At 37.6% G+C, this 24819-nt stretch overlaps 1 protein-coding gene across 1 annotated transcript in view; it reads right to left on the bottom strand.

Moving 5' to 3' along the window:
- Positions 1-24819, bottom strand: part of LOC124278019 (ankyrin repeat and fibronectin type-III domain-containing protein 1-like) — a 182884-nt gene that overhangs the window by 35612 nt on the left and 122453 nt on the right. Inside the window, 2 exon segments of the mRNA XM_046713754.1 lie at positions 3371-3402; positions 16690-16814. Of these exon segments, the coding sequence (XP_046569710.1) occupies positions 3371-3402; positions 16690-16814 (157 nt within the window).

Raw genomic sequence — 24819 nt, forward strand, 5'->3', positions numbered from 1 at the left:
AAAGTCCCGGCACACACACATTTTCTTCCCCTCATAGACAAAATGATACTGTCGAGAGTTGTTTTCTTCCCCTTTGATCTTACTGGTGACACAGAATCCACCAGCTGACACACAAAGCTTCTTTGCCTTTCATAGGATGGTAGTTGGTAATAATTCTCAAAGATTGCCTGCCTTGTTCGCAGATATCTATGTTTTGGAGCATCCAAAACGGCACCTATCACAATTGATATCTTGCCCGTGGTTTTCTTCTACAAGTTTCCTTCTACAGGATACATAGGTTTCCCCTCTGCAGCGCTTTGCCTTTCTGATATTTTTCTTCCATAGTTCTTGAGCTTTGAGCTTCTTCCTACTTGAAGGCCTTTTCTTGGGGCTTCTGTAGTCTGCCCTTTTGTGAGGAGCTACAACTGGGGATGGCACTAATGTAGATGCTGAGACTGTACATGTGTCCCCTTGAGTTTCCATGGTCTTCTCTGGTGTTGCAGGTGTTGCTTTCAAAGGAACTATGCCCTGATAATGTTCCTCACCGGGCACAGCAATATAGGCAAGATTGCGGCAGCTATCTTTACTCTGTGCTATGTCTAGTTCCACATATTGACAGCTTAAAAAGTAAACTAGCGTCCAAACGAAATGCCACCAATGCTCTGCTAACTTTTAAACAACACAAACAAACACTACAGGACATTTAAGTTTTTTTGTATTGATCAACAATGACTGTTTGACACATGGCAGGTTTACATAGAGAAAATGCTATTTTTGTACGATAAAAAGAGATAAATAGCACTAATTTACCATTGATGAAGTAAATAATGTCTCTTGTCATACAATTTTATGAATATTTACACACAAAATGGCTCCATAATTAACAAGATATAAATGTTTGTTTTCTTTTTAAAACGTCAGTGAATAACACATACTTTTACTTTGTCCATGTGTTCCTCAAATCGTTGTCCACGTATGAATAGGTCTACAACCATGCCAAGCTTAGGTTCCCTTCCCTAAGATGGGTGTATCAAGTAAACTGTCAATTCTAGTATTTTATCATGAAATAGTACTTCACAGCAGTGCCATGTGTAGAAACCTCAACAGCAACATAGGACCCTTAGTGGCTAATTTACAGAATATCAATGACATCACAGTGATCAATAATCTATAAAAGTGAAAAAGTCCCAAAGTGCACTTGGTACCTTGCTGCCCTGAACCCACGAAATAAACCCAATATTAACTACAGTTAAAAAACAGTTTGTACAATCAGAAAATGAAAATACATCTCAACCTTTACAGATTAACTACAAAGTATATTTAATCAGACCAAATCGACAGATACAATCTCAGAGTTGGACAACATGCGCACAGACTCCTAATAATACTAATCTTCACCAGAGAGTGTGTGATATATAATATATTTATCACTCAGGGGCTGTATATCAGGTTGTGATGAATGGGCTTGCCCCCATTAAGATAACAACTTCAAAGACACGTTCCAGCACATAACAGAAAGTAGATCAGTAATTGTTGGGTGCAAGGCTTGGTTTCTTCTCAATCATGACCGATCATGGACTGAGAATAGTTGACTACAACATGGCACGAGAGAAAACTGAATACTAGTAAATGTGTGTGTGTGTGTGTGTGTGTGTGTGTGTGCGTGTGCGTGCGCACGTCTGAATGTCTTTGCACAGACATTGTTTTCAGGACTGTCCACTGACATGAATTCTTTTCTAAAAATTTAATTTATGTATAATAAGAGAATTTTTTCCTCCTAATTTTTTAAATTTTAATTTTAAAAGATCCCATGCCCAAACAGAGTATCAAATGCTCATGCTTTGGAGAAAATCACAAGCATTCGTGCTGACCCAAAAACTGAAATGATCTTGGATTCAAACTCATGTTCCTGCCAAAGGTCTTAGGGACACCTGTACAGCTCATTGTGGTATCTTAGATTGCTGGGCCTCCCATGTCCCTCCCTGGGAACATAGAAAATAATCCTTTTCTGCTGCTGGTGACTTGTATAATACCACATTGTATGTTAAGTTAGTTTAGAAAACATATTACACAGCTGGAGATTTATCTTCTCTGAAGCATTTTTGTTTTACTGATGAAATCAAAATGCAATCATTGAATCAAACATCCTGAAAACTTCCTTGGACTTGGTAATTTCATCTGTAATATATACGGATAACAATAAAGCATTCTGTAGGCTGTAAATATCGTAATCAAGCATAAAAACAATCTTCATTTCAATTCAATTTCCGGCATGATAATAAAAACCCATATTGAGATACAAGCCTTTCCGGTGTATTTTTGTTTACATCTTTTTCTTGTTCCAAGCACTTCCATGTAATTCCCATTGCCATAGCAACCCATAAATAAGACAAAGTTGATATTTTCTAGTTGCATTACGCAAGTTTCAAATTAATCTACCAGACTGCAATCATAATAAAGATCAATTATCAGGGAAGAAAATTAACTGGTGTGACAGATAGGTAACCTTTAGATAGTACGGGTCATAATGATACATGGCAAATTGAGATTCTTAAAACAAGCTACAGGATGGTTTTGGTTTTATTAGCACAAAATTACCTTGATGATTTAAAAATGTAAATACTAACCTTCAAAGATGATTTAAAACATCTGTATTTCAAAAGGGACAAAACTATTTTTATCAGGGGACTGTTCACATACTCTGAGATATCACAGTGTGGGAAATAGTTCATGAAATGTGATATCACTTTCATGTTAGCCTTCATTAAGATGCAAGACCTGCCCCACTGCAATACATCATGACAGATGATGAAAGTTGCGATGAAACAGTCAACTTCGTAACGTGATCACAAGATAGAAGATGACTGTTTAACAGGATTCAAGCCACAAATACCTCCAAACCTCATTAGCAACAAACAGAGCTAAGTAGACTGGCTGGTGTAAATGAAGTCTGTTGCGATCCTTTACAGGTAACTTACCTGTATAATGATCATTAGTGTCCTAATTACAAATGTCTTTATCTCCTTAACATAACACAGATTGTTTGACTTCTTGGTGGATGAAGTGGTTTTGTTTGTTAAAAAGGATTTAATTACTCCTATCACTCTTAAAAAGAATTCTGACATGAAAAAATCACAGAATAATTGTCCTTCATTTCTGTTTGGAATAACAGCACCTGTTCAATTAGCCCGACTGTTTTCCTTAAAGGTCAACACAAGACCACACACAGCTGAAGGGTCTCCTTGAATGTCTCTTTTCAGCATGAAACATTATGATAAAGACGTAAGTTTATAAATATTAATCAAATATGAAACATCATTGCCAGAGAATAATCAGTCTTGATTATTTGTTGAAACAGATTGTAAAAAGTATATAAAACATTCATTCTTACCTTCTCTCGTGATCAGCTCCCTTCACCATGTTCTGGAAAGAAAAAGGATAAGTTTATATCACAAAACTGTCAGGGTTTCATTTTTGCTTGAAAAGTATTTCAGTTCTATCACAGAGGAACCTAAAAAGTGTGCAAGTTGCGGTTGTTAATCAATCTTCTGCTTAAATATCATAATCAATGCATATCATTAATCTGTAACCAGCAGATCCGGGCAAAACTGAGGGAGACAACTCTGAAAAGTTTAATGATGACACTATGAGAGGACTAGCATTTCAATATACTTAAATGAGAAAATGATACATAAACACATTGTTAAAACTTCAACAACATTAGCACATGATCCAAATGTTTCAACCTGTTTGCCGATTACGGTCACACAAAGCAATATGCCAGCTGTATCATAGCAACCAGTATATAATCAGACCTTTCAAACCAGTGACTGACATTATGAGCAAAGTCCTACACAACCCTCTAAGTCACTGAGCATGAACACCTGATAAATTTAGTCACCTCTTCTGACCAGCAGTGGTAGCTGAAGCTGTACCAGAATACAAAATCAGATTTTCCTTCAGGCCTGTTGTCATAAAAAGTGGGTGATAGTAAGAAACATGTTTCATCAAAAAGTAGCAGTGACACTATTTTGATCATCATATCTTATCATGTCAGAAGTAATCATCAACACAAATAGCCGCACAGGAATTCAATTAAGAGAACCAGAAAAATATGACATTAGAAAACAGCACTGTAGCGAAGTTCATGCACTTACTGCAGTGACAAGCTTAAGGAAAGCACCGCTGTGCCAGCTCCCTACACTTCCCAACATTGCTGAAGAGCTTCCTACTGTGGAACTACACACAAATGCAAGTTGTTCAGGATCAGAGCACACCTTTCATTTCCGTATCACAGAGCTGATAGAAGCACTTTGATGCAGCAGACAGATGCTGGGCAGTAATCACAGAGTGTGTTAGTGTTCATCTCTGTTACCTATTGTTTTATCACAGGATTATCTGTCTGAATCAGTTCTTCTGTAGGTTGGTCCAAATCACAAACCATGTCAGCAATCGGTCATTGACTGGGGGGAAATAAATGGATGCAGTCCAAATAGCACAGAAGAACAAAACTGCTGATATCTTAGCAAGAGTATGCAAAGAAGGATTCTTTCTTCATACTCACTCATGCCACCAGTTATTATTTCCAAGCTTTGCCAATTTGTAGGTAACAGGATTTGTCCCTGTATACGGTCAGCTTTGAAGTAAGCACTAAGTAAACAGTGTGTACGTTGTTCGTCAGCACAACGTTACATATCTCCGGATAATTCAAATATTGATGTAATAATGATATTCCAAAGAGATTAAAACAGGTAAAGTCCAAGTCCAGTGATGTATTCATTCATACACATTCTATTACGAAGTCACAATAACACCTGGACAAAGAAGAGTCTCTCCCAACAAGGTTTCATCCATCACTACCATCAGAAAATACGAGACAGTTTGAACATACATCTGTAGCTTCCCCTATACCTCACAAATACAAACAGGTTTCATCTAACAGACGATCATCCCATTCTAAGACCACATCCTAGTCTTCCTCAACCACCACAATTACTGATGAAGAGCACTTCTTCCTCTAAGGCTGTACCTTTGAGCCGCCCGGTCAGTGGCTGTCTTTATCAGTCCCTGCTAATGGTGGCAACTGAGTGCAACACAGAGGTAGAGCAATGGACTTACCTCGGACAAACACTTGTTTCTATTTCATCTCATCATCCTCATCTTCCTAGGAAGGTGGGAGTGTTCAAAGACAGGGAATCCATTTATTGAGATGCGGGGGACATAATGTGTTATTGTCACAAGTCATTGAACCCACACTGCCAAGAGGAAATTTGCCAGTTCAATCATCTATTATCTGCTCTTACACTACAGGACAGTGTGTGGATTGATGAATATATGTTACGCATTACACCTGAGGACTGCAATGTACTTGAGAGATATGATATGGTATGATGAAATGTTTTTCACATCCCATAAAACAAATAGTTACAAATTACACCCAGAGAAGGAATTACTCCTACACACCTTCGCTGCCATCCTGCTTGACATGTACTACAGCTATTGAACATTGCACTAAGGTCAATGCAGTGAATCTTTTATACCACACAATACAAAATGACTATCTTACTTTGAATATTTTGATTATTTGGGGTTATATTTGTTAAAAGCAGAAACTATTAAGCACTTTATTAAAGATACTGTTAATAATTCAATATTTACGTTATTTCTTTCACATTTTTCTTGTTTAAATCACCCAGGTATACAGGGTTATATTTGTTAAAAGCAGAAACCATTAAGCACATTTTCATAGATGCTTTTAAAAATTCAATACTTATTTAAATTCTTTTACATTTTTCTTGTCTAAATCACGCAGGTATACAGATTTTCATCAAGGAATTACTAAGTTTTACAATCTAGCATACACTGTTATGTTACTATATCCATAATGCCTATTGAGTTGTATGGTCAAAACTGAATGATGTGGACTTCACTTTTAGTATTTCTATTTGTGGCTATTAGTCATCATGTCTCATACCTGTGAATCATTGTCACAAGTCCATTTCATGTGTTAATCATATCCTTTACTGGTATATCGCTATCCAAAGCTTTCACATACGTATCATGTGCTTATCACTAGGGCTGTGACGATATATCGTAGTATCAATAATAATCGTGATACTTTATCTAACGATAAATATATCGATACATTTTTTCTTGCTATTAAAATATGATTTTTTAAAGAAAATAACTAAAGAAAGCATATCGTGATATGCATCGAATCGAATCGTATCATTCCAAGATATTCATTCCAAAAATTTCTGTATCGTCACACCTCTACTTATCACATCCTTTTCCACCATATAACCCTGTCATATCCTTCAATGTCTATAACATGTTCCAAACATACTGCTTCTGTCCCTGTCATATCTAACTGTCTATACCATGTGTATAACATCCTTTTCCAATGTATATTTATCCCTGACATGTACATCAATGTCCAATATATCACGTTCATATCATATTTCTACTGTCTCTGTCATATCTTTTTTGACTATATCATGTGTTGTGCAGATCCTTTTCAATATATATACTCATGGAAACGAATAAGGGAACACCTGAAAGTACAAGTGTTCCTTTATTCTTTTCCAGAATTTCACCCACAGTGCAATACCAAGCTAGTGAAGAAACCTGGAAAAGAATAAAGGAACACTTGTACTTTCAGGTGTTCCCTTATTCGTTTCCATGAGTATAAACTTTCATATCCTTCAAGGCTCATGTCATGTTCATATCATATGACCTCTGTCTCTGTCACATCTTTTCTGTTTATAGCATATGTACAACATTCATTACCTTTCTATGTAATTTAAATAAGTAAAATAAACAATGTTTATAACAAACAGATGGAAATTACAAATTCAGTTTTGTCTTTGCCACTTGCAGTACATTATAATATGGTTATAACAAACTAAAATCAGCATTCCCTCCGAGTTCATTACAACCATGACTTACTGTATTGCTAAGTAATTTATACATGTATATGTATCAACATATACTGCCATACATGCAACAAATCCGGTCTTGGCCATAAGATATACTATGTTATAACCTGATAATGTCAATATCATTTATGTACCAAAGTTTGCATGACTGAAAACTTAGAAACCAATCCTAAACCACATATATTCCTTCAATCAAATTCCAAATTGGTGTAATTCTAAATTCCAGATCCTGCAAATGATATTTTAAGTATTTCCTAAGTAGCTGTAATTGTTTCCTCCTCAAAACAACAAAATCGAATCCCTGATTCAAACAATGTCTCGGAAAGCTTGAGGAGCTTTAGTTTATTTTTGAGTGTGAGACATTTTTAGCATTTCAGAGAGCCAGGACATAAAAAGTCCTTGAAAAATAATTTAGACCATACAAGGAAGTAAATTCTGCTTTTTCATGTATTTCCTCTTCGAGTTCCAGACAGATCCTTCAATGGAGGAACAATACACTTGAACAGGGGACTTTTGGTTTTACCTTAATGGCTTTGTCACAGACAAATCTTACCTACATTTAAACAGCATCGAAACAAAAATGGAGGTGGCGCATTTTAAAAGGGTGTATTTGTCATCAATAACAGAAGCATTAATTCTGGATTCATGACAAAACATCACTGTTATAAAAATTTATTTTACACGATAAAATTTTAATTCAACTGCATGTTTCATTGAAACAGTATCCCCAAATATTTTTGAGAAAAAGAACATGACCGCTTTGACCATGCAATTAGGCTTATCAATCTGATACACAGGCCACACACACTTATTCTGCCACCATATTGCATCACGGCAGAGGTTATCAACGTCAGTCCCGTTACTGTCGGAGTCAAGTGCTCAGTAGTTATCAGGCTAGTTCTGCCATACATCCAGCCCCCACACAGCAGACTGCCCTTCACCTGACGCCCAGTACAAGTCAGTTCCTGCTGCACAGTCTCAAGAGCAGACGTTAACTCAACAAGCAGACGCCAACAATAGCACATTACGTGTGTGTTGATAAGTCATTAATATGGACGAAGTACATGTTAAATACTGAGATGTTATCATTAATTCAGATCAAAAAAATTAAGTTTAAACACAAATCACAAAACGGGAAATATATGAATAAAATTGTAATCAAGCTTAACTTGACCTTAAGAACCTAAAAGTTATTTTAATCAAACGTAATTTGAATTGTCATGAAAACCAACTGTTTTTCATCAAACTGAAGAACATGAAGAAACATGCATTTTTCTCACTATAAAGGGTGCAAGATCCAGTCATCATTTGCTCCTATGGTATGCAGAAAATTCATTAAATGCAATATTGATATTTTCAACACCTAACATTTCACTCTAATCAACCCAAATTGACACCCAAAACAAAATATTTGGAGACCTTCATGTATATATTATAGCTGAATGTAAGGTTATGTCCCTTTTTCGAATTTTGAAATAACTGTGACTCTGTGGTTATATGAAGTCAAGAGGGTAATTTCTTAATAAGCTAAAACATTCCTTTTTTCTTTTCATCCGTTCCCTGCAAAAACTCAGTGTAAATCCTAAACACCAGTGATGTATGACTTCTACACAACACTGCAGTTACAGTGAAGGATACACATTGTTACAGTGAATGATGCACATTGTTACAGTGGATGATACACATTGTTACAGTGAATGATACACATTGTTACAGTGGATGATACACATTGTTACAGTGAATGATACACATTGTTACAGTGAATGATACACATTGTTACAGTGAATGATACACATTGTTACAGTGGATGATACACATTAATGGTACTGTGGATGATACACATTGTTACAGTGTATGATACACACTGTTACAGTGGATGATGCATGTTAGTACCGTGGACGATACAGAATCAGTATGACTCTGTGTTGGGTAACATCACCATACATCAGCAACACCCCATCCACAACCTTCCTGTGATCCCCCAGTCACCCTCTTCACCCAAGATAACCCTTACTTCCTCTTCTACAGCAGATGTTCATCTAATCTGCATCCCATCCTGCTCTGGACACCAATCCACTTCACTTAAGATAATCCTCCCAATTCCTATCTGGCCACAGCAATGTAACAGCTTGTTAGCTCAAACCTGATAGCCTGTGAGTGAGTGAGTGAGAGGATGCTGTTTTTCAACAGTCAGCAATATTAGAAGTATACCATGAAGGCCTGTAAATAATCAACTCCGGGCTGGGTGAAGCAGTTGTTGACAGCTTGAGCTAATGATCCAAGCTTGAACAATGACACACAATCAACAAAGGCACCCAATGCAGCCACGTAATTGTCAAGAGACTGCTCACACACAAGCATGTGGTGACATATTCTTCCTCGGGATCACAAAAGTTTTAGTAACTTCAGAAAAATACTATTTCAGTATTTATCTGAGCTGCTGTTCTTAATTATTGGACCATAATGGCTGTTTCACACATTCTTTCCTTAGTGACTTTGTTTTTCTGACCCAATACTTTCAATAGAGGACTGTCATCTCCTCTACCAGTACACCCAATACACGTGTTGTCTACACGTGTTGTCTCTCTGATAACCTGGAAGCCCCAACACAGTCCATCTCTCAACATATGTCTGGACCACCTCCAGCAGGTGTTGCTATGATGCAAAACAACACAGATGTTGTCATATGGGCAAGGGACTGAATCTGTTTGCCAGATGGACAGATTACATTGACTCTGTTCTCAGTAAAGTTGGACACAGTGACTCACCAACTGGCCTTATGTGACCCCACCTCTTGAATCTACACAACCTAACCTTCAGATGAGACATCTGGACTTCCACTCAAAAGGATCTCTTTCTCATCTAACATACACTAAGGCTAAAAAATACATCATTCAACTTTCAGTTACATTTTGAAAAAATGTGAGATGGGAGACAAAATTTAGAGCATAATTATTTGAGAAACAGTTTAAGGAATCGCATAATTACCTGTTGATAAATATGAGACATGTATTTTTTCTTATTTTTTCATTAGAAACTGTTTAAGGCACTGATATTCATTACTGTTGACAAACAGGATTCACAGGAAGATGGAATGTTTGGTTGAACTATGCATGTGATGTATATTATCCAAGAAAACAGGTGAGTGAGAATAATTTCATGCTGCTCTTAGCAATGTTCCAGCAATGTCACAGCAGGGAATGCCCAAAACACCAGCACGCTTAACATCTTGTACCACTGTGAGGAATCGAACTTAGTTCTCCGACAAGCAGACACTTCAACCACTCAGCTAAACCAACACATTTTTTTCTTCAAATGGATACATAGGGACAAACAATAATGAAAGACTGGATCTTAATTAGACAGGTGAGATATCTGATAATTAATTCACACCAACCCAACTTGAGTAGTTTGCTACCTTCATTTAGAGGTTGCAAGTTGATATACTTTAGACACCCAGTAACATTAAATATTTTTTCATTATAGGTTACACATTTCATCTTTTGGTATTGGGCCTTCCATGAAGAACAAACACATATAAAAGGACATTCTGTTTGATTCACATAACTTTTATATTTGAAACCTATTATGTTCAAAGCATAAAGTGTAATCTTATTACAATGCTATTCATATGCATTTATTTAATGAAAGCTGTATTCTTCATAAAATATTTGGAACTCTTTTCTGATATATGACATTACATGTGCCCCATACTTCGACAAACCTGAGTGTTTTATGAGATATATTAGCTCAAAGTTCGATACACAAAAAAACTGTAAAGATCTGGGTTAGAACTGATCTCTTGTCGTAAGAGGCCGGGTGGTCAGGCTAGCTGACTTGGCTGACGCATGTCATTGTATCTCAAATGCATACAATGATGTTCATGCTGTTGATCACAGGATTGTCTGGTCTAGACTCAGATAATTTACAGACTGCCATCATACAGCTGGAATATTGCCGAGTGCAGCATAAAACTAAATTCACTCACCCACCCAAATGAGTAGAATGATGCTCATGCTGTTGATCACAGGATTGTGTGGTCTAAACTCACATTATTTACAGACTGCCATCATACAGCTGGAATATTGCAGAGTGCAGCATAAAACTAAATTCACTCACCCACCCAAATGAGTAGAATGATGCTCATGCTGTCGATCACAGGATTGTGTGGTCTAGACTCAGATTATTTACAGACTGCCATCATACAGCTGGCATATTGCCGAGTGTGACGTTAAACAACAAACAAAACAAGCCAGTCACACAAACCAAACTTCTGTCCTGATTTTATAATGATCTACAACTCAGAGGTTACTGGGTGCATTACTCTAATCTGCTTGTCCTTCCACACAGTCGTTCCACGCAGTCTTTTCAAACAGTAGTACAAGGAACCGCAGCCCTTTGCCCCCCACCACACAGATTGTAAGCAGATAAGACAACAACCTCCAGAGGTGCTATCTATCACAGCACTGCATATCTGGCACTAACACATGCTTTTGTGCACACAAAACTGTTACAACAAGCTGATAAGACAGGGTCTACATAGCGAATGGTTAAATTGGTCAAGCACTCTTGACATTATTCCATTATCAGGAGATACCATCTGTGTCCATTTATATTCATAATTATTTGTTGATGTAATACAATGTAGTGACAATTAGCAGCAACCTTGATTCTGCAGAGAACAATTTCTGGCAATGCATATCTTAATACCAACATGAAATGTATTCACATTGAATATTCTCAATAATGGTTTCCTTAATAAACAAAAGTATCAAACAAAGACTACCACAAAACACAACCCAAAAGAAGGAAATATTTTTTCAAATTTGTACCATTAGCATAGATTTGATGCAACATTTTGTTACTAGGATGATACACCATCAATCAGTGTTGAGGGGCTAATCCCTAGTATTAGTAGGCCATTATGTCTTACTTGTCAGTGTGACACCTAATCTCCATCTCATTAAGTGGCTAGTCCAGTACAGGGAAGTGCAGATGAAGAGCATTATAGAGGCCCAACCATGTCACAGATGACGCACATGAGCAGAAGATCACCAGAGAGCAGACGACAGTGGAGCAGACGGCCAAGTTATCCCACTCTTGACACCAAACATATCACCTCCCTAGTGCTGCCTCGGAAGCCAGGCTACCTGTGCTGTTTTGTCAAGGTTTACAGATAGCTATGAAGCTAATAAAATTATCTGTAATGGAAGGGGCCTGAGTTGGCGCTTCCACCAACAGGCTGGGGAGCCTTACAAGATGAAGACATCATTATTAGTTGCACGTGGGTCTTACTCAGTTCCCTAACATCTACACAGTCTGATCCACACACATTCTCTCTGATCTTCTAGGTTTGGTTTTAGTGTCAGTTTATAACCTCTGTCCCTGTTCAAGATGTAAGGCAAGCAATTGGAACATCCATGCCAATTGGCCAAGTGTGTTTACAAAATTAATAGCACCTCATGTCAGTTTCTTCTCTATCATAACAAGCTCCTGATCATATTTACAGACATGTTTTCAGGTGAAGTCAATTCCCAAACCTATCTGTAACTTGTTTGTCTACACCTCGAAAGTACCCAATGATGGTTACACATGTTCCCAAATGAAACAACATCATAAGTACTTGTAATGCATTTCTCAAATATCTAATAATATTAGCCTGAAGACTGATTATTTCATGGCCTATTGGGTTTCATCGGGTGTTTTATGTTTTTAGAGGATGCACATGGGCACCCACAGAGATCAAAGATTTTAGAATGCAGTCATCTAAAACCTTAGCTTACTTACATGTCTTTGAAAAGAAATTCCCAAAGCTTCAATCACTTAAGAAGTATTAATCCCTACTTCAAAAAGATCATCAAAACTGGTTCTAGTGGTTCTAATAAGTGTCAGTAGTACATGACACTGTCTAGCATGTATAATTATAGTGATCAATGTCATTTCACTGGATGCAATAAGGTAACATGCTAACTAAGAGGATCAATTATACAGTTATATCAAATGAGTACAGAAAATGTGTCCCGTTTCAATATTTCACCTCTACAATCAAGAGGATTAATGTCACAAAAAATCCTCATTTCTCATAGATCTGTATTCACATATAAACCTCAGCGTTTGTTAAAAAAAAAGTTAAAAAGAACTTTTTATTTCTAAAATTGTATTTTGGGGGGAACCCCACCTGGGGTACCTCATCTTGCTCCTCAGGTAATTCCAATCTTCATTTCCAAACTGGAAGATTTTTGTAGCTAAGCCCAAACACATGCAACCTTAATGAATTTGTGCTGGTTTGACATGTGTGTTTTAAGTTAGCAGGGAAGAAGAATAGCTGGATGTTATGGAACAGTATCACGTAACCTAACCAACTTACTGTCTGTTTACAAGCGTGACGTCAGATATCATGTGGACTTGCTTAGCCTGAGCACATACTTTACCTTAAATCACCATTGTAATTGAAGGGAGTCACTATGCACACATGTATGTGAGTGATGCTGATGGGTAAATTAAAATGCATGTTGAAAATAGATATCCTTTCAAGGGTAATAAAATATGTCATACAGTAAAATGATATCAGATTAGTATGTTGAGACTCTTGGGTGGTTTACAGTAGGGGATTAAGTGTGACAGATGAAACCACATTGCTAATGGTAGATGGTCAGGTCAGTTTATTTTCCTATAATTTTAAATGGTCAGGTCAGTTTTTTTTTATTGTTTAATATATGCACCTCATACCATTATGTAAATAATATGTTTAATCACAGGTTTTTAAATATTCTTTTGTTTACAGTTTTTGCGATGACTTCACATCAACCAGTCACAACATATTTTGGGAATTGTTTTTCTCCTTGCCTTGTTGACCAAGAAAAATCTCAATTACACTGGCCCATCAGTAAATGAAAAATAATAGATTGATTTTGTTTGACCATTTATAATGACAGGTGTTATAACAGAAAAAATCTTATGGTAACATCTACTCCAAAACGTGTGATAAAATATAGACACCCACCTTTCATTGTAGATTCCAGTGGTCAGTATCCACAGTGGTCACTGACAATACAGTCATTCACAAAAACACAGCATAGGAAGTTAAACCAGGTGTGGTTGTGTAAAATAGCTGCTTTTTGTAAGTTGAGTCAAGTAACAGACTATGATGGTACTCTTGTTATGTTAGTGGTCAGTTTTACACAAGGATCACATGGAATATCTTGAAAGACCTGAGTGCTTCTTAGTAGTTCCTGGTTTCAGGTAGGTACAGGTAGGTACAGGTATGAATAACTCCATATTGACTTCCATCATGAAACATTTCATGTCCACATGTCAGATCAAAGACAACATTCTCACATCACAAGTTAGATTCTCAAGCCAAAGAATGCAAATCTACCTGTTGAACGCAGGTTGGTTAATGCAATGTACCTATACACAGGTACAACGAGGCCGTCTATGACCGAGTGTGGGAGAGTGGGTCAGGTCTCGGGTGTTATCCCAGATCAGTATGCAAGGAACAACGAAAGGCTAATTAACGTGCCAAAACCTGCTCCCCCACGAAAGGTGAAGGGGCACCCATAACGGCAGTCACTAACAATATCAACCAACCAGCTTGTGCACCAGTCCTGGCTAATGGTATGAGTGACAGAAATGAACGTCTTATCTGAAAGAATGAGGGCAATATTGACAGTTTCGAGGCTCTTCTAGAGTAAAGAGGGATTGTTTCAAAGAGCAGATAGGTGGCAAGTCACTCAGATGACTCAGGTTTGTTTACCTGGTCAATATCTCGTGAGACATATATGACATTAAGTGACACACCTGGAAACTAAGGCAATGAATGGATAAGTATCTCATTCAATAAGTCAGCAACTGGACTAATAATGTAAAGGATTGTTGAATGAAATTAATTTAAATTGTTACCTTGAACTTTAGTTAAAATGAAATGAATAGAAATGTGAACAGGAAATATAGAAAGATCTTATTACAAGTTGAATTCCATAAAGTTCTACCCTGCTGACTGAGAGTGAGTGAGTGAGTGAGAGAGTGAGAGCGAGAGTGAGTGAGTGAGTGAGAACATGAGGGAGACGGAGAGTCAGTCAGTCATGTTTAACACCACTTAGAACAGCATTTTGTTTCAGTATGAGGAAAGCCTGTAGTGATACATAGAGAATCTCACCCAAGTGTCTACTGATATCAATTATATCAACACGAGTTGATAAAGTAACAAATATCCAAGGCTTTCAATGAAAAATGTACATCTCAACACTGTACTACCATTAGACTTGCAGTTCAGTGATGTCATAGCATTGTGATGTCATCAAGTTGATGATGTCATAGCATTGTCATGGCATTGTACAAAATCTACTTCAAAACAATATCTCCTAGGAGATATCATATGATCTCACACAAGCGATATCTCCTGTTGAACACAGTGTTGGATGATAAATGCCTTCAACATGTTATATCACCTTGGTGAAACCTATGAGCACTACCCTGTATAGAGGACATCCCAGTGTTACATTGATAGAGGATCAGGTGAGTATGGTTTAACACTGCCTTACTGTTATACCATGAAATGTCAGGCTGGGGTGGGAGGGAAGCTCCAAGTGATGCAGATTGCAGGTATTTACCACCTTGCTGAAACCCAGGGCGTACCTTTGACAAGTTAAGGATAGTATGGGGAAGATTGTCATGACTTCGTGCAGCATGACGTTATTATTCAATAACTTAGCTGCTGAATACAGTGGCAGTAAAAGATGATAAGGCCAGCCATGTTCATCAGACTCTTATTAAATAAAGATGATGTATTTAGAGTGAGTGAGTATGTTTTATTCCAGCAATATTCCAGCAATATCATGGCAGGGGACACCAGAAATGGTCTTCACACATTGTGCCCAGGTGGGGAATCGAACCTGGGTCTTCGGCATGACGAGCCAGTGCTTTAACCACTAGGCTACCCCACCGCCCCTGATGTATTTATAAGACAGTGGTGTGCCCATTAAACAACCAGAAACATTAATCTGTTAAAATGTCCATAAAACACCTCAGTAAACAGAAAGTACAAAAGCAGCAAGCACTATTTCTGAAAGTATTTACAAACATTCACAACCTATTGTTAGTCCAAATGACACAATTTTCTTAACATTCCTTGTTTAGACTATGAGTCTCTCTGCTTAACGTAAATACATCTGTTTCATATGACAGCGTCCATTTTCCAAATACCTTGCATTACATCCTAACCTTGGTAACACGTTGAAATTTTCATCATGACAAAGAATACAATTACAGCTCTATCATATGAAGTCCAACAAAGTCATGCACCAGCTGTCTCTTTTTCATGAGACAACCAGCAGCAGCAGGAGCAGCAGGAGGAGCAGGAGCAGGAGGAGCAGGAGGAGCAGCAAGAGGAGCAACATCAAATCATATTGGTATTGAAACTGTTTGCATGGAGAAATTCGTCACTCTACATTTCACTGAAGATGTCATGGCATTCCAGTTGCATAGATCAATGCTCATGATGTTGATCACTGGACTGTCTGGTCCAGACTCGATTATTTACAGACTGCCGCCATATAGCTGGAATATTGCTGAGTGCGACGTAAAACTAAACTCACTCACATTTCACTGAAGCCATAATCATCAGTCCACCATACGGGTTAGAACACACACTCAGTGCAGCCAGGCAGTTACTAATGATACACAAAGAGTTCATCAGTAACTGCCATGGTTTGATATTGGTTGACTACTGGGATTTGAATGTATGGTAGCTATGATGCTATAAGAGACTTACGGCTCTCGGGGGTGTTGTGTAGTACAGTTGTGGTGTGCGCGATGTTGAAGGGTCGTCAGAGCCGGTTGTTACTGTCTCTGATGAGGCCGTAGAATCTGTGTCATCATCAAAATTCCATGCAGAACCTGAAAGCATAATGATACTACTAATAAACGTTCCATGCAACCATGATTAAAAACTGTTGTTCTGAACAACCATTAATATACGCTGCAGTTCAGTATGACCATGGTCATAAACCATGATTCGATACAACCATGAATCATAAACCATGAATCATAAACCATGATTCGATACAACCATGAATCATAAACCATGATTCGATACAACCATGAAGCATAAGCCATGATTCAATACAATCATGAATCTAAACACAGACAGTACGACAATAAACAATAGTTCTACAAAGCCATGAATCTTATACCACAGTTAAATACAACATTAAAATACAACCATCACAAATAGCATGAGTGAGACATAACATCATCATGATCCAAGAAAGTCTGACACCACTTCAAGTAGAGGGAACCCCATATTTCACTATAATGAAAGGAATAAGGTAATCAGTCAAATAAACAAGATACCCAATGTTGGGACAATGGTTGAATGTGTCAGAAACTGCAGTACTTAGAAACCAAGAATCAAATATGATTGACTAGAATAAGTTTATTGGGAAGTATTAGCACCAGTTAAACCATATCAGTGCAGGAGCTACTGATGTTCAATCCTAGAGCCTGGCATATCGTGTTGATGTGTGTAGTCCCTTTCTTTACCATACAGGGAATCAAACTGGGACTGCAGGACTTCAGCAAACTACTTATTGGCTACCCACTGTCCCCATGAAGGGCTAAACATGATGCCTCACATGGATTTCCAGCACATCTATATGCAATATATCTGCCATAACGATTCATGAATAAAAATTTGGACAAATAACACATTCTGCTTTTACAGGCCATAAATGTTCACTTTACAATAAAATTCAAAACAAAATCCAAAGCTCTTTAATTTTAGCTCCAGGCAACACCCAGGGTCTGTGATAACCTCACTCTCGAAAATGAGAGGCGTGACTCCACCATCAAGGCCATGTTTCCACATGGCTTCACGTTTTTGCATTTTGCGTCTGTCCTGATAACACAAAGATCGTTATCCTAAGTGGCGCCTCCTAGATCATTAGGGTGTATTTTGCATTGTTGAGCAATCCCAAGCACCTTGTGTTAATAATACAGGATACAGCAAGAAGAACATCCATCTTCTTTAGGCATATCATAATGGTACATGACATAGATCGGGAGTTAAGATGGAGACAATATTAATTCATTGATGTTGTGTATCAAAATCAAATTTATTTAAGCATAAAACAGGTATTTTCTTTGTGCCCTGTCTTATCAAATTTTTATATATGGATTCAGGTTAGAGGCTTTTGACATTTTATTATCATGTTATGCATAATGGCTCATAAAACCCTGTTTACTGTTATACCAAGATAGGATCTGTCTTTATGAACTCATGTGTATCAACATAAGATTATATCTCACTATCTGCAGACACAAAGAATCCTATTTTGTGGTTGGGTATTACATATTGTATTGTTTTTTTATGACAGCTTTGTGTGATTGGCTGTTTATACGTGGGTGTGTTACTGTTATGTTAAGACAGGACCTACCAATTGGAGCGTAAGACCTGAATGATTCATATGGCTTTCAAGTGAACACTGGGGTGGGATAGCCTAGTAGTTAAAGCATTTGCTCATCACGCTGAAGACACGGGTTTGATTCCCCACATGGGTACAATGTGTGAAGCCCATTTCTAATGTCCGTGATATTGTTGGAATATTGATAAAAGCGCCATCCAAAGCACATATACTTTCAGGCACTACATCATTGTTGACAGAATCCAGACAGCTTTATTACAAAATACAAATAATAGTTTTAATGTTGCGCTCAGGAACACAAATGTTGGTGTCCTGTAAACAATCAACCAGGAAATACAGAGGTTGATATTATGAACAATAAAATATCTCGCAATATCAAAACCAAGTGACAGTATCTGCTATCTGATCCAAGAAGTTGACTCTCACAACTAGCATAGGTTGTTAGGAATATATACTTGAATCTGGAAACCCAACTGAGTATATTAATAATGGATATATCCAGTATTATTCCTTCTGTCCAACCCATGAAGATCCGGGTTATAACTGGTTATAACTGGTCTTCAGCAGCCCATGTTGTTGTTAGATGGCAACTAACGGGATCAGGTCGTCAAACTCGCTGACTTGGTTGACACATGTCACCGTATCCAAATTACGCGTATCTCATGCTGTTGATCACTGGATTGTCTGGTTCAGACACGATTATTTACAGAGTGCCACCATACAGTTGGAATATTGCTGAGAGTGGTATTAAACAACAATCAATCAGTCAATCTTTCTGTCCATCACCATTTCAACACATATTAATAATCCATCATACATTACCATCTTTATGGATAACAACTTATTTATTTATTTATGATGTATACACTACACATGTTGAATATGATCCTTGTGTAACTGTCCATTAACTAACAACACAAGGCACATTTCACACCTGTATGATTATCACCAGAATCAGTGTCAAGCTTATTTCTATACAACACTAAGGCTTTCTCTTCCCATGAAGCATCGTCAGTGGCGGTATCTCCTACCATTCAGCATTACTGTAAACCTTGCATTCAACAACCTTCATTAACTTTCAATGGTAAACCATAAACTAGGACCAGTTATTGCCATAAAAACTGCCACGATGATCTCAACAAGATGGCACATGCAGTGGCATGGTTTCAACACCCAGTTAATGGCCAGACATTAAAGGTTAAAAGAGGACTGTGCCCCTGTATAACAATGTCCTAACTTTCTTCTTATGAATTCAGCACCATACCCTAACTGTCTCACAGTCCCTGAACTGCATTATTTTCAATTCCGCCAGCTCTTTCTGCAACGCTAAAGCAATAAATGACAAGTGTAGATTTAATCAGATTCAGGTTCTGATCTCATCTCAGGGGCTCCTTTTCATTTTTATAAGGGATTATATATTTCTGTCAAAATTATATATATTTAGAGACTAAGCGTTAGTCTAGACCATATCCATGAGAAGTCCTCTTTTCTCAGACAAACTGTCAGAAAAATTGCAGAATCCCTCATTGCAATGAATGTATTAGGGCATGAAAACAGTGTTCTTTCAGTAAACTTCTGATTTAAAACTGAATCGGTCCACAAGAAAATGTCTGTTTACTGTCAAGGTTACATCTTGTTTTCTTTGACAGAATGAGCCCATATACATTAACAGTTCTTCTAGAAATACACACAAACATTTACTCCTGTTCTTTCAAAGACAGATGGGATATTTACAAGCGAGAGTTTTGTCCCTAAGTAGGTAATTACTGTCACTGGGACTGATCAGCTTGTTTTGCTAAGTTTTCATAAACATCATCTGGATGACTGCAGACCAACAACTGATGCCCAAGAAAGTTCCCTTAAACAGGACTAACAAGGTCTATATTTACTGAGGCAGTGTCTTAAGCCTATGTTTAATATAGTACAACAAAAGCTCTATCTCTGTTTACTGCAATGTAGCCTCTATGACATTAGCTCTATCTCTGTTTACAATGTAGCATCTATGACATTAGCTCTATCTCTGTTTACAATGTAGCATCTATTGCATTAGCTCTATCTCTGTTTACTGCAATGTAGCCTCTATGGCATTAGCTCTATCTCTGTTTACAATGTAGCCTCTATGGCATTAGCTCTATCTCTGTTTACAATGTAGCATCTATGGGATTAGCTCTATCTCTGTTTACAACGTAGCCTCTATGGTATTAGCTCTATCTCTGTTTACAATTAAGCCTCTATGGCATTAGCTCTCTGTCTACAATGTAGCCTCTATGGCATTAGCTCTATCTCTGTTTACAATGTAGCCTCTATGACATTAGCTCTATCTCTGTATACTACAATGTAGCCTCTATGACCAAAGCTGTCTCTGTTTACTACAATGTAGCCTATATGACCATAGCTGTCTCTGTTTACTACAATGTAGCCTCTATGACCATAGCTGTCTCTGTTTACTACAATGTAGCCTCTATGACCATGCTGTCTCTGTTTACTACAATGTAGCCTGTATGATCAAAGCTGTCTCTTTTTACTACAATGTAGCCTGTATGACCATAGCTTTCTCTGTTTACTACAATGTAGCCTATATGACCATGCTGTCTCTGTTTACTACAATGTAGCCTCTATGACCAAAGCTGTTTCTGTTTACTACAATGTAGCCTCTATGACCAAAGCTGTCTCTGTTTACTACAATGTAGCCTATATGACCATAGCTTTCTCTGTTTACTACAATGTAGCCTGTATGACCATAGCTTTCTCTGTTTACTACAATGTAGCCTCTATGACCAAAGCTGTCTCTGTTTACTACAATGTAGCCTCTATGACCATAGCTGTTTCTGTTTACTACAATGTAGCCTCTATGACCAAAGCTGTCTCTGTTTACTACAATGTAGCCTCTATGACCAAAGCTGTCTCTGTTTACTACAATGTAGCCTCTATGACCAAAGCTGTCTCTGTTTACTACAATGTAGCCTCTATGACCAAAGCTGTCTCTGTTTACTACAATGTAGCCTCTATGACCATAGCTGTCTCTGTTTACTACAATGTAGCCTCTATGACCATAGCTGTCTCTGTTTACTACAATGTAGCCTCTATGACCAAAGCTGTCTCTGTTTACTACAATGTAGCCTCTATGACCAAAGCTGTCTCTGTTTACTACAATGTAGCCTATATGACCATAGCTGTCTCTGTTTACTACAATGTAGCCTCTATGACCATAGCTTTCTCTGTTTACTACAATGTAGCCTCTATGACCATAGCTTTCTCTGTTTACTACAATGTAGCCTCTATGACCAAAGCTGTCTCTGTTTACTACAATGTAACCTCTATGACCATAGCTTTCTCTGTTTACTACAATGTAGCCTCTATGACCAAAGCTGTCTGTTTACTACAATGTAGCCTCTATGACCATGCTGTCTCTGTTTACTACAATGTAGCCTCTATGACCAAAGCTGTCTCTGTTTACTACAATGTAGCCTATATGACCAAAGCTATCTCTGTTTACCACAATGTAGCCTCTATGACCAAAGCTGTCTCTGTTTACTACAATGTAGCCTCTATGACCAATGCTGTCTCTCACCGAAGCCATCCACATCAAACGCCAAAAGCCCACCATCAACCGAGACCAAGGATACTTCATTCCATTCGCTTATGATGCACTCATCCACCAAGCCCAATCTACTGTATAAACTCTGCTGTATAAACATCTCATTATTATTTGTACATCATTGGCTTCCACGCCTGTCCTTTGTCTACTCTCTGGCTTCATCAACTTTCTGCCTAGCCAATTATGTTAATTATGTTGTTTTCTTTGTTACATTGTTACATCCAGTATATATACACTTCCCCCTTCTCCATGTTCCATTATGCTTGACAACGGTACAAGAATCTGTATCGAAACGTCGCATTCACAAATAAAAAGAAGTTGTTATCCATAAAGTTTGTTCTATATTGTACTTCCCAACTTCTAACATGCCACTCAAAGAAGCTGTCTCTTTTACTACAATGTAGCCTCTATGACCATGCTGGCTCTGTTTACTACAATGTAGCCTCTATGACCAAAGCTGTCTCTGTTTACCACAATGTAGCCTCTATGACCAATGCTGGCTCTGTTTACTACAATGTAGCCTCTATGACCAAAGCTGTCTCTGTTTACTACAATGTAGCCTGTATCATGTCCATAGTTATACATCAGAATGCCTGGCTGAACCTATCAACTCGTTTGTTTTTCCTCCAACAATATGGCTAATTATGCACTCAGGGCACACAATATGTATCATAGAGGCACAAGACATGAATCACAGGAAACCAGTATCTATGACAAAGGCACCGCAAGGAAAAGTCCACTTGGGCTGAGCGCCTACAGGTCAGTCCATGTCAGCCATGCATCAGATAACGTGGAACTTACTTACAGAATCATGCAACACTTGTTGCTATTTACACTATCTACGTCACTCCAGCTTCAGATTCAGGAAATGATATTTCAAGCCCACATCATCATTTGATATAACTTCTAAATTTCCCATACTGTGTTGGTGCTATTCTAACACATGCACTTAATGATACAGAGAAACAAATTGCAAATTGCCAAGTCACAAAATACAGCCCCCTTCTTGACCATGCTTGATCCTTTGTGTAAACATACAGAAATTTCACAGTACTCATCCATATAGGAAGACTTTCAGATAAACTGAGTTCAAAATGAACAGGGTTCATAGAGTTACACCAGTCATCAAGTTGAAAAACATGAGTATATATGAGGGGAAGCTGTGGAAGAGAGTAAATGTGTGTAGGACATCATGGAGACTGGTTTAGTTGCAGGTGATGGGAGAGCGGTGTAGTTGTAGGTGATGGGGAGAGTCGGGTAGTTGCAGGTGATGGGGAGAGTTGATGTGAAGTTGCAGGTGATGGGGAGAGTTGGTGAAGTTGCAGGTGATGGGGAGTGTTGGTGAAGCTACTTGTAAAGTGACAGACAGTCATGAGAGTATAATGGTAATCCTTTTCCTTCATTATTAAATCATCAAATTAATAAATTTAAAAATCTAACATATTCTCATATCAAAATACAGTACTCATGGCATCTGTTAATTTTGGTATGCAAAGAATGAAATATCAGTGACAAGAAAAATATCAATCTGAGCTGAATAAACACACTTAAATTCCCCAGTACAGCAAGGATACATTCCTACTAAATACATTGGGAATACCTGGTTGATGAGACAATCTTCTATGTTTGAACATCATATATGAAAGGAAAAAACAGTCATCAGGTACATGTTTAAGGCAAAATAGCTGCAAGGGTGTCTACCTACATATCTGGCCAATGTGTTGCTGCAGAGCCTCTTCTCAACAAAGACATTCCATGGCTAACACACGGAAGGTCTCTAGTATTTGGAAACTATCTGAATCCATTCCAACTCGCTGATTAGAAAATGAAATCCCTGATTTTCTTGGAGCATATGGCAGAATTCTTCTGGCATATCAAAAAGAATGTTAGTGTACATAACGACGGAGGAAGCGTCTTCCTGGAACGCTTTATCCCGTCTTAGATTACGATTTATGACATTCTTAGCTGCTTATACGGCATTACAAAATAAACATGTCATAGAATTACAGGAGGTCGTAAGAGGGGATCACTAATTTATGCCGCTATTGCCAAAATTCCATAAAACCGGTAATGTGATACAAAACCTTTTCAATTCTTTAGACATGAGACTGAAAGTATTCTGTGATAAGGCTAGACCAACCGAATTACTTGTTAAATAGATTTTCTGGGTTCATATACCATGGTGCACTAGGCATGACATAAAAAAAGTACTATTTTCAGACGATTGGTTCAGGGTTCCTTAAGTAAACTCTTAAAAGAGTCATCAATTCACACAAACCTGACACAGTGAAATAATGTTCAAGGCTTATTTACTCCCATACTGATTGTAATCACATCAGCCCTACATGATTGAGGGTAATTTACTAACAGGTGAGTGTTTAATCAGAACCGCTTTTTTATACAAAGTACAGTGAAACATTGTGTGGCTGAGATGTGTTAAACTTATGGCTGTCTCGAAGAAACATCTTGGTCTCTGCATTTACTCTTTTGGTCGTTATTTTGTGTAAAACCATGAGATAACTTGGAGCATTTCCACAGGACTATTCAACTTCAACATAAGGCCAGACCAATTTCATTTCTTGTTTTATGGATTTTTGTCCCCAGAAAACCTAGCGGCAGGAGGGGAAAAAAAATAAACAAATAAAATCACCAGTCAAAGTAATATTTGTTCTAAATACTCAAAGTATTTTACTTTTGGCAATTTATGAAGTGTATATGGGGCAAAAAAAAAATCTAAAAAAAACCTTTTTGGGTAAGTTTACATTTTTGGCCAAGAAAAACATTAGGATTTTATTTTTTGAGCAGGGAAAATTAATTTTTATTTTTTTTCTTATTCTTGAAAAAATGTGACAGGCAGATCCATAAAACAAGAAATAAAATT

The sequence above is a fragment of the Haliotis rubra genome, unplaced genomic scaffold, assembly GCF_003918875.1.
Source record: "Haliotis rubra isolate DU_JTF1 unplaced genomic scaffold, ASM391887v1 Scf23, whole genome shotgun sequence".
In the NCBI taxonomy this organism is placed as follows: domain Eukaryota; kingdom Metazoa; phylum Mollusca; class Gastropoda; order Lepetellida; family Haliotidae; genus Haliotis; species Haliotis rubra.